Raw genomic sequence first — 12,451 nt, forward strand, 5'->3', positions numbered from 1 at the left:
ACTCCGGGCTCAGCCGCCAGTACTTTTTTTTCTCCATGGGACCCGTGTGTGCGTATGCATGTGCACTCGGCCAAGAACGATATAGTTTTGGAGTGCTTTTAGAGAATAAAAAAAAGAGGGAATAACAGAGAAGAAGAAGAGGAAGAAGAAGCAGAGAAAACGCACGAGAGGGACGAACCGAAGGCTGGCTGGTTGGACCAGGAAAGTCACCCCTCTCGTTGTTAGCTGGTACCTCGTCGAGCAAGATGGAGAGGGTAGGAAACGGTCGAGGGGGGGACAGAGAGAGAGAGAGGGAGAGAGGAAAAGAGAGAAAGAGAGATCCTCGCACCCCCGACAGTCTCGAATGGGCGAGGCCCCCAAGCTTTTCATCCGCGAACAGCCCGCCCTTAAACAGCCCTAAACTAAGTCACTTCAGTCCTGACGTTAAGTGTGACTGATCGTCCAGGCGTGCCTCCGGAATGGCCACCCAACGTACGCGGTGTCATCCCGCTGACAATCGGGGAGGACGATAAATGCGGCCGCCGGTGGATGCTGGACGGTGCCTTTTATTTTCCTTCCCTCTCTCGGACGGCTGTCTATTTTACATTCGAACGAGGCTCACGCGTATTGACCTGTGCATTCTTCGAACGCGATCTGCTGTTTGCTGGTCGAGGCCACTGACGCTGGAGGGGTTGGTAACGATAATAGGGTAGCTTAATCTGGTGCTCGAATTTTTCATCCCTCTGCACTCGGAAGTTTCTCGCTAGAAGTACTTTAACATTTTCTGATCAGGTAAAGAGGATGTTTTGTGAATCTTATAGAAACTTATAGGAAAGAAATACGTATATTGAGGAAGAAAGCTAATTTGTTTCAATGTTTTTCAAATTGATGGGTTGTACAAGGGATAATATCAAATACCGGGTTTTATAGGTAACATCTTTGCACTCTGAAGTTTTTCGCTAGAAATATACATTTTCTGATGAGGTAAAGAGGATATCTTGTGAAACTAATTCAAAGAGAAATCACATACGTTAAGGAACAAAGCTAGTTTGTTTCAATATCTTTCAAATTGATGAGTTATATAAGGTACAATATTAAATATCGAATTTTACACAGGATTAATTATTAAAGATGTCACAGACTGTACTCGTGATATAATTGAGTGAGATTGATACCGATGTCGATGATGGTTGAAGGATAGTTTAATTTGGATTTATGATCTTGTGATTATTGAGGATGTTAAAGGTATACTGCAGCAATTGTAATCAAATAATTAGGGTACATAGGTGCACATGCAAATGATACGATTAAGATGATCATCGCGATTCAGGAATTGTTTTATCGAGCCGTGGTTGATAAAGAAGAAGTCAAGGTCACCGTGAAATTCCAGGTACATCAGTATAATCTGAGGCAAGCATGTATCTGCGTCTAATTTAAGTGTATACGAAACCTTTGCGAGCGATTTGTACGTCGCATGGACACCGTTATCTCGGTCGGTGGCGATAATTCCGTGCAAAAATGGATAATTGGTGTCGCCAGTGTTTTCCACTTGGACACGTACACTGCGTTGAATGACGTCACACCGTTGTCCTCAGCAAGGTACAACACACGCCGCTTGCAATTCTTCGTTGCAACGTAGACGCATCGTTGCAGTAATAATCAGTTTAACTAGACTTCGTTTATCGAGAAGAAATTCATGGAAACTCACCGTGCTAGCCACAATAACCTAGCTAACCCCTTGCCTTACCATTCATTTCTCAACTGTGATCGATACAACTACTTCATTATTAACCCTCTACACTCGAGAATATTTTTCTCGATAAATATTCATTATTTTCTGATGAAATTTCAATATTTTTTGCAATTGACATAAAGAAATACCTTGCACAAATGTGACAGAACTATTTTATTTCGGTGTTCCACGGGTTCGTACATTATATAAAATTTAATATTGAACTTTTAATTTTACAACTTTCTTGGGTCGAATTCATTATTTTCATTATTTTTCTAGGGAAATATTAATATTATTTGACATTCATTATTTTCATTAGTTTTCTAGGGAAATATTAATATTATTTGACATTCATTACTTTCATTATTTTTCTAGGAAAATATTAATATTGTCTATAATGAAAAATATTCTCGAGTTCAAAGGGTCAATATTCAAAAGTACTATGCATTCGATTGCAATTCATATAAAAATGATTCGAACAGAAGAGTTCAGTATTGTTTCCATATTTTCGGTAGGTTCAATGCTCGTTCCATGCGCGATTACATTCTTCCCGCAGTACCGTTCGTCAACCCTTTCCACGAACATCATCCACAATACATCCGCGACGAACAAGTAACGGAACACCACGCATTCCCGTGATCTATTATCTCCCAACACCATCCGGGCGCTCACAAGAATTATGATGTAGGGACCGATATAAATTGAGCACACAAATCAAAGGAAGAGAACTCGGGGATATCGGGAAAGACGTGTTTACCGCAAATATTTGTAAGGCAGCGTCCAGACCGCTTCATATAAATCACCATCGATGCATTATTCCTCATCTTCCGCCGACGATCGGTGTCGGGGGATGAAACCCACCGCGCACGCGTCGTTTAGTCTCTGTATCATCCCCTGTGCACATCTCGCGTTGCAAAAATTGCGCATCAATCAACCATTTTATATTTTTATCTCCCTCGCGATTAATTAACCATTCACACTTTACGCGTGAATCGCAGTATCTCCTATTTACTTAAATTCTTTATATAAATAATGGTTAAAACAATGAAAGTTTCAGTCTCAAGTAAATTTGTTGAACAATGTGAATTCTTCAAATTTATAGTATGGCGATCATAGCATCAATCAAAAATATAAAATGGTTGATTCTTGCGATTAATTTAATCTTTCACACTTTACACGTGAATCTCAGTATCTCCTATTTACTTAAATCCTGTATATAAACGATGGTTAAAGCAATGAAACTCTCAGTCTCAAGCAAATTTGTCGAACGACGTGAATTCTTCAAGTTTCTTAGGGCACGGCGATTATAATCAATCCGAGCATAATGAAAGGGGTAATATGAATTTCATTACCGAAACGAGCATTCGTTCTTCTCCCCCGAAACGATCACGTGCTTCAGAGAAATGGATTCATAAGACTAGACGGCCGAAACGCCGGTGACATCTTCCTCCGCAATAATTTCGCTGAAATATTGCCACTTGGAGGATTGGAGCGTGGCCGACATCGGCCCGTTCGTAAAGCTAAAGGGAATAAGTGCTTCACGCATGCCCGATGCGTCTCACAGTCTTTACGGCTTATTATCACCTCCACGCTTTTGCCCTCTCACCCGGGCATATACATCAGAACGCGGAGGAGGTGCGCGCCGGAGGAAGTCCTTGTATTTACAGTCTTTCTGCGAATACGCGAAGCCGCTTTCAGCGAAATTATAACAGTCGAGTAATAGTGTTAGGTACTTTGTTGCAGGTATACAGGCTGTGCTTCGCGCAGTTACATTGGGACATTACTGAACGAAACGTAACAAAATGGTAACATTCACCCATGGTCAAAATCACCCATTCCTGATTGCTTCTCGAACAATTATTAAAAGCATAACAGATGATCCCCTGAGAAATTACTATAGAAATTGATTCAACAATAGACAAACTGAAATGTAAATCAATAGAAATCTCAATAGCACTGTTGGAGTTTCCACAGAAAAATTTCAAAAAGTCAGTTTGACTGTTCGGCAGTTCTAGTGTTAAGATCTATGATAAATTTCAGTTTGCTTTCTATTTAACACGTTCGCTACTAGCGTTGCATATTTCTGACTTGATCCAATATTTTACATAAAGAAAATGAAATTGACCACTTGCGGAAGATTCTTTGAAGTATATATGGATGATTAACCTGTTAACTGTGGAATTTAATTTCAGAAATCTCTGATGATGCAATGAAATCAAATAATAATATATTCTAATGAAAAGCTAAAGCAAAACGAAAAAGAATAACACGTTTATCTAAAAAAATAAATACTTTCTCGGAAGAATTAATATAGTTTTGCTATTGCAGTTATTAAATCATTCGTTCGCAATTCAGTATTCTAAATATGAAAGATTGATCTCAGAAAACTGGCATTCAAAGGGTTAATCCTATAAACAGGGTTGTTTAACCCTTTGCCGATGAAAATTCTTTGAAATATTCAGAACCTTCAGCAGATAAAGTTGCATTATATACCAAATGCTTAATTAATATAAAAAAAGGAAACTAATGATCTCTTGCTGACTAAATCATTTGTCTGACTTAGTCTTCCAAATACGAAAATGTCATCTCGCCGAAATGTCGACATTCGTCAAAGAGTTAAACTTATAAACTTCGGAGTTACATATAGGAACACGATGACTCGTTTCAGCCTCATTTTTCAATACTAATAATTTTAATATTATTGTAGAATATTAAAATCACAGAGCTATCTATCTTTCTATTCAGGTCAACTTTCATAAATCAGTTCACAACGATGGATTACGAATTTCTTCGAGAGAAATTCAAATGGGAATCTCATTCAGAGATTAATTGGTAGTTAAGTTCTATAAATACAAATTCACGATGTAAATGGCGGGAATTCGTGAAAATGGAGGTTTTAGATATAAGAACCACGGTATTGAAGGTGTAGTTGTAGCGAGAGCCTCCCCAAACCCGCGTTTCGTTGCCTTTGCCATTCGACTCGGCTGTAAAGTCCACGACTGGTCTCAGGGCCACCACCACGCGTTCGCCAGAGAACAGAGAAGCGGCGAAAGAAAACGGCGAAAAAGTGAACTCGCGGCTGACTTTCAAAACGCGCTCATTTCGCGCGATATTTCACCATTGGTCGCGCGGAAATCGCTTAAACGCGTCGATCCGCACGCGCGGGAATATCTGTGCCGGCGACACTCGTCCTTGATTAATTATCAGCCCTTCCAATCCGTGCGATTAAATCGTACGTTTATCGTATCATTTTACACGATATTTCACATCGCAGAAATACGCGGTACGGGGATATTAATATGAAACAGGAGTTCCTGTACTTGTTAACACTTTTCTTTGTGATCTCCGCGAATATCCTCGTTGAAGCTCTGTTATCCTTAATAATTCACCGGGAAACATAGATTTTCTATGTTTATCGTAAAGCAATATTTACTAAACGTTAAATGTTCACCAGAGAGATAATATTTATTTAAGACTTCAAAGGGAAACGATATAGTTAGATTAGTGGTCAGTTTTTCGGTTATTAAACGAAGACTTCTCAGTTTTTCGAATGTTCTTTTGATATTGAAGCTGAATGTCTAATGAGAAATTTCTAGATTTCTTAACGTTAGAACTACTGAGTCGAATTGACATTTTCAAATTTGTCTATAGGAACTCTAAGAATGCAGCTACTGAAATTTCAATTGACTTATGATTCAATTCGCGTATTGCTGAATCAATTTCTTTAATTTTGCAAAAAAGCATCTGTTATCTTCTTAATAATTGGGAAAGGAAAATTTAGGAATGGGTCAATTTGACTCATTCAGTAGTTCTAGTGTTAAATTCTTTCCTATTTTCACCTTCTTCGATCTTCTTTATAGTTAACTCATATAAAACAAGGAATCATTGGTATTAGCTTATTGCTATTATTTATCTTTTTAATATTTGGCAATGGAGAATTCAGGAATGCGTCAATTTTACCCGTTAGGTAGTTCTAGTGTTAAATCCGGTCTCAAAACTTTATAGCGAGTCACACTTAACCCTTTGCACTCGAGAACTCCGGAGCAGAGCAATCTAAAATTTGTCATTGCAAACTGTAAAATTTTGTCATTAAATATATTATAACATTTATAATCGACAAAAGACAGTAAAATACATCTATGACTTTTCTTTTCGTCCCTGTGTCATTTATTTACGTTAATATGCTTTCTCTATTAAAATTACATCCAGTTACTGGTAAAGTCAATGAGAAAAAGCTTCGAGAGGCTTGAAAATTTGAATTGAAAGAAATATTGAATATTCAGTATTTCAAATTAAAATTATATTTTGCAATGTGAAATATTTAAATAAAACAGCATTGTTGCTTAATTTATCTGTGAATTGTTAAATTAGTTTCAAACAATGTCGTCTACATTTCATCAGAAAATGTGCACATATTTCTACTGAGAAACTTCCGAGTGCAAAGGATTAATTCTACGATCAACGAATCAACGTTCCCAAGAGAGTAATATATAATTTCTCCTGATTACGATGAAGTACAATCGGATAAGATCGAACCAAGCGTTCGCGATGTAGAAGTAAATCGATGCAGGCTATCCACGATAAAGAAAAATGAGAGAAGGAGCAAATCGGTCTCGAGTTAGGCACCAACGGCGTAACCTTGGACGCCGGTACGATAACAAGGATGTCTGTTATGCTGACGACGCATCTTCCACCGTAATCAGACTTACATATACCGCAACCGTCAACTACACGCGCGACAAAAATATGTACACGAGTGCAACGCCGGCAGGAGTTACGGTTCATCGAGGCCTTGCCGCGAAATCCGTTACCCAAGAGCCAGCGGAAAACCGCTGAACCCCGGTTTTCGTCGCCCAAGTGTCTCCCGAGCTGAAGGAGGAGCGGAATGTCGGGAAATAGATCAAAGAATCCAAGGCAACAAGCTAACTTCCCGTTGTCTCGTTCTCCCGCTAATTTCATTCGACGGACAAACGACATTTTTCAAGATAAACTGTATTAACCCTTTGCACTCCAGCTGATTTTCCAATCTACCAGCAACTCCAAGACAATTTTAGTCCTCGTGATAAATATGAAAAAATATAACGTTTCTTGGATTTTTTATGTTCTTAGGAAAAGATTAACCTTTTGCACTCGGAAATCTTTCATAAGAATTATTCAACACTCTCCAATAAGTTATAGACGATGTTCTTTGAAACGAACTGAATGAAAGAACATAGGTAAGTTAAGAAACAAAGTTATTTCAATATTCCACATATTTCTGGATTACACGAAGCTTAACCCTTTGCACTCGAAAGTTTCTCACTAGAAATATTTAACATTTTTTGACAACACAAAGACGATATTCTTTGGAACTAACTCGAATGGAAATCACAAGTACAATGAGGAACAAAGCTATTTTATTTCAGTATTTCACGCATCGAGACATTCAAAGTTCAACGTTAAATATCAGACTATAGTTTTACTGCGTCAAATTAAATGGTGACTGGGAGTCACCTCCCAAGTGCAAAGGGATAATATTGTGTAAGACTATAATTTTGGTATATCAAATCAAATGGTGATCGAGAGTCACCACTCGAGTGCAAAGGGTAAACATTCTCGGATACATCGGGAAATAGATCATAGAATCCAAGGCAACAATTCATTCGACGAACAAACATTTCTGAAGAGACGCTACATTGACATTCTTGCATACAGCATTGAACACTGTCAAGTTGCACTTTTAATATTATGGAATCTTTCATGAAAGAGTACCGAAAGTATAATATAAACATCAAACACAAAGCAAATGGAAGTTTCTTTCGCAACTAGCGTTGTCGCTGAGCGTTGTTTTCAAAATATCCACGACAGTTGTGAGAGGACTCTAATAACATATAAAGATTTCATCATTAGTACCGAGACAATCAACAATTTCCAATCTCTGCGTGTTTCATACACGATTTCGATCTTTTCCTAGATATCGACTATCAGAGTTCCCAGAGGAAGACGAGGAAACAGCTCGCAGTTGTTCTGCGAGCGCAAAAACTAACGTAACACGCGAATCCTGAGCACCGGTTCGCGAGACGAGCGGATTCATGGCTGAAAAGCGTCAAGGGCGAAACAAGATGCAGTGAATTCGGTCGGAAAGTTGGTCGTAACTCGACGTTGTCGCCGTTGCGAATTAAGAACTGGGCCCGGGCCGGCCGATGACAAAAGGCTGCGAACGGCCGGGCGAGATTTTTCGAATCTCGTGTGGCCCGAACGCCATAAGGCCCGATGGGGGTTGCCTGCCGTGACGACCCGCGGCACGCGTTGCTCTTTTTACTATTCGCCGCGTTCCCTCTCGTCCCTCGGTCTGCGCGCTGCTTTTATTTCACGATTTCTCTCCCGTTTCACCGAGTTGGACGGCCGATACACCGGCGGACCTACGGGCGAGCTGTCAATTTGGCAGCTACATTCGATTCAGCAACGAACCCTGACTCCTCGCGGCCGGTGAATCATTTCTAAATATTTCTCCGAAGGGGAAGGCGAATTGATTAGCGTCCTGTGATATTCGAGACGCAACCAGCAAATGGCTAGGCTAATGTTGGAGTTATATTGACGGGACCTAAATTGATAGGATTATTATAGACTTCGTCTATTAGGAGATCTTGACGCGTTGAACGCGAAATACGAAATGGAAAGAACATAATATTAAATTATTTTATTGAACTGGGTTATTATACTTCTAGCTGAATGTCACCAGCATTATTTATAATATAACCTGTTCAGATAATCATTCGATCATTCGTGTTAAAGATCAGTAACAAGTTATTCTCAGTTTCCTTGATCTCCACAGAACTTCTATGTCCCAAGTATCTCCTTAGAATTTGATTGAACTGGATTATTATACATTCTTCTAGCTAAATCACTAGCATTATTTATAATATAACGTGTTCAGATAATCATTCGATCATTCGACGTGTTAAAGATCAGTAACAAGTTATTCTCAGTTTCCTTGATCTCCACATCTATATCCCCAGTATCTCCTTAGAAAAGATGGCGAACTAATGGAGAATCAATCGCTTGAGTCATCTCAACGTCAAGCACAAGTAAGCATCGATGATGCATTCGTCTATAAGTAATAACCAACGACAAAGCAGCTACATATATCCAATTCCAACGAAGGCGATCCGAAATGATCAAAGATCCTTCCAGCGGAAAATAATGCCGGCTCGGGGTAATTCGAACCGATTACGAATCATTCGGAATAGAAACAGCTAAGACAACCGGGGAACGCGTCATCCGCACGAAACGTGACAGATGGGGAACTAAAAGTTCACTCACGTTTCATGATGAGTCCCAGGGTATCCGGATCGTCACGTGGCCGCAGGACACTAGCACATACACACCGTCGGCGTAACGGCCGTTAACTCGGAGGTGTGAACTTTTTCGGGAAATGACGGCACCGTGTCATTTCTGTGGGCCGGCGTGCGACGGGTCAGAGGACAGGAGCGTTGGAACTTAAGGTCGTCGCCGAGCAAAACTAAAACTTCGGGCTTCAGTCGGGATCCCGGTGTTACATATCCCCCCCACCACCAGACCCCTTTTTAGTCATGTGGGAATTACATGCACGAGAATGGTTACGGATTTCACGTAAAGGGAGAGGCGTCTCTCTCTCTCTCTCTCTTTCTCTCTATCTTTCTCTCTCTCTCTTTTCCTCCCTCTTTCTCCCTCCGACTTTCTTTGTCGTCGCGTTCGGAGGCGAAACAAAGTCTGGAGGCGAGCGAGTGCCGCCTCCGCGCGCTGTCGCCGATCCCCCTGAAACAAAGAGAACATTTTCCTTTGTGGAAATGGCTGCGTCGTTCGTGCTTCATGACTCGACGCCTGATACGTCGAACTTCGAAGAAACGTTTCCCGACGGCTTTTACGATCCGCGGCCGGAGCGTGACAGGTTCTCGAAGTCGTCCAAGTGAAAACCAATGGGCAAATGTGGGGGAAGACCCGGAGAGAATTAGCTTCTCCGGGTTTCACTCGAAGTCTGCTTCCAAGTGTAGCATGGACGGTTCCAGGTAAATTATAGATGTGACGGATTCGGAGATTTACGATTTATCCTCGATTTGGTGTTTCAATTGAATGATTAACCCCTTGGCGTACTATGACGAGTCGGACTGATGAAGATTTCTAGAGCAATTTAACAAACTATTTTGCTATTATCAATTTATTGTCTGCAAATGAAAGTTCCGTTTCAAGTAGAATTTGTTTTGTTGCATTTCTTCCAAATTGTCGATAGTGAAATGTTAGCCGAGCTTAGTAGCGAAAGTGAATAGTACGCCAAGGGGTTAAGTAGTTCATTTGTTAGATCCAGTGGTTTGTAGCTAAAATTAGTGAGGTTACTCCAGGTAATTTGTAGCCTTGTTCGAAAATGTTTGTATCTTTTTCATCAACTGGGGAATGGCTACTGACATTAAGCTTAAGAATTATATATTGCATAAGTATAAAGAAAGTATTAAAGAAAAAGGACTCATTATATTAAATCGATAGTATCAAGTGGAAATTGGGGGTGCTCAGTTTCACAGTGCCAATACGCGAGCCACTGGTTAACACTAGGCTTACGGAACGCGTCAATTCGACGCAGATTGAATGTTATAAACATTATTTGGTAAATGTTTCAATCGGTTTCCGTTGATCCAATTATACGAACATGAATCCTGATTGTCTATTTTTACATCTACAATTTCCATGATGGAGACACAATTTATGGGAATTATAGTCGACTTTTGTAGAAAAATTCTTTATATTATACAAAACGTTCAGTAGATAAAGCCAAATTATACGTCGAATGCTTAAATAATAGAGAAAAAGAAACTATACGCCGATCTTCTGCTGTTTCGCTAAACCATTTGTTTACAACATTGTATTCCAAATATCAAAGTTTGATCTTGTCAAAACGTCGACATTAGTCTCGAAGGTTTAAAGGTTAACCCTTCGCGGACGAAGAATCTTTGAAATCTACAGAGCCTTCAGCAGATGAAGCTAAATTATATACCAAAATCTAAATGAACGAATATCAACTTCCCCAGGAACAATAGAATAAACTGTACAATGCCCGTAAACCTAGTGTTAAATCTCACTGTTGAGATTTAAGCATATAGATCTCACTATTGAGATCTAACCATTTACTCACAACTGAGATCTACCACTTTGCCTTTTTAGCAAAAGCGTGTCGATTGGAAACATGGGAAATAATATTCCCCGAGACGTTAAAATCGCGAAATAATCGCGATCGCGCGAATGAAGAAGGAGAGAGGAATCAACGCGTGTGCAAGTAGCACGCGTGCAAATTATTTACTTGTTGCGCCGTAAACGAGCGCGATAGGTTCGTCCAGTTCCCTGCGATCGCGCTGTAAATCCCAATGGGGATGAACACCGTCCACGGTAGGAGGTCCGCCGTAGGAAGTATCGAATGTCGTGTTTCTACACATGTCGAAACGCTTAAGTAGTCTTCACCTATCCGGCCACTAAACCGACCGTGTAACAGCTGGATAGTTTGCGGCCCCTCTGATCCCGCCCGGCACCGGACATTTGCCGAAATCCATCTGGGAAACGATCGTGATCGCTTTTCCGAAGTTCGCGCCCCCGAACGAGGAAACTTTCGCGGTGAACAGGAAAAAACACCCCGGAAGAAGAAGACGTTACTGTATTCTCGTCAATCTTTTTCGACCACATCGAATTACTATAATTCATTCGATTAAATGATGATTATTTGACAGCTTTTCTATACTATAAGTTATACGCAATGACATTCAACGAGATAAAGCTGCAATAATCATTTGATCCAATTATAATTATAATCTATATTATAATTACATTCCTCAAACTCATAAAATTTCCATCAGTTTAATAATAACAATAACTTTATTGCGAAATAAACATTACTTCACTGAATTTGTATTACGATATAAAGTTTATTTGTGGATGTTATGATATGAACGTTAATTTTGTACTAAAAAATTTTCCCTCCCAGATTATTAGATGTAATAATATAGACACGTTTCGAATGATTTACTACGAAATAATCATTACTTCATTGAATTTGTACTGTACGTTACGATACGAAGTTGATTTATTTGTAGATATTATTGTATGAACATTGATTTATCAAAAATTTTGCCTCCCAGGTTAGAAACCGTTGGTCCAACGTCAAATTGGCCAGCGCGACTGCGTCGATGAGGAACAAAACGAGAATCAGCTTATCGAAAGTTTACGTATTCGTTTCGGAGGCTCGTAAAACCCGTCGATCGACCTTTCGTAATGGCGACGGTTAAAAAGGAGTAAAACAGAGAGCAGCTTTGTGTCTCGTCACGCGAGAACCCCGGGCGTAAACGCGGCCCGCGATACGACGTCGACGTAACTTTTCGAAACGAGAAAGTGGCGAGACGAGGCGAGAAAGTGGGAATCAGAGGGAGAGGGAAGAAAACGCCGAGGCGTAAAAGTTTGCCGGTGTCGGTGACTGTCGGGTTTACCCCTCCGCGAGGGGTGATTTGTGTAGGAACGCGGTTTATGGGCGCCCGTATTTGCTCGCCCGGTCCCGGGCGTTGAACGGCCAAGGCGTGATTTAACGACGTCGACAAATTTGATTTGTTTCCGATACGATTGCAGCGACGCGAGACTAAATAAATTTTTGGCTCGCGTTTAATTCTGGGTCGCGGGACGGGAGCCGGGCGATAGGACGCGAACGCATGGGGAAAATTCAGACGGTTCCTGGAGGGATAAGGAATTTTC

The 12,451-nt window shown here is 40.3% G+C and overlaps 1 protein-coding gene across 4 annotated transcripts in view; it reads right to left on the reverse strand.

Moving 5' to 3' along the window:
- Positions 1 to 12,451, reverse strand: part of sim (bHLH transcription factor single-minded) — a 51,554-nt gene that overhangs the window by 35,073 nt on the left and 4,030 nt on the right. For 2 of the 4 annotated variants that reach the window (XM_031990976.2, XM_031990977.2), the window contains exon 2: positions 9,014 to 9,487. The exons of the other annotated variants lie outside the window; for them this stretch is intronic. In XM_031990976.2, the coding sequence (XP_031846836.1) occupies positions 9,014 to 9,020 (7 nt within the window). In that variant the 5' untranslated portion in view covers positions 9,021 to 9,487. The remainder of the gene's footprint in view (positions 1 to 9,013; positions 9,488 to 12,451) is intronic. 4 annotated transcript variants of the gene reach the window in all.

Source organism: Nomia melanderi, chromosome 2 (genome assembly GCF_051020985.1).
Source record: "Nomia melanderi isolate GNS246 chromosome 2, iyNomMela1, whole genome shotgun sequence".
Classification (NCBI taxonomy): Eukaryota; Metazoa; Arthropoda; class Insecta; order Hymenoptera; family Halictidae; genus Nomia; species Nomia melanderi.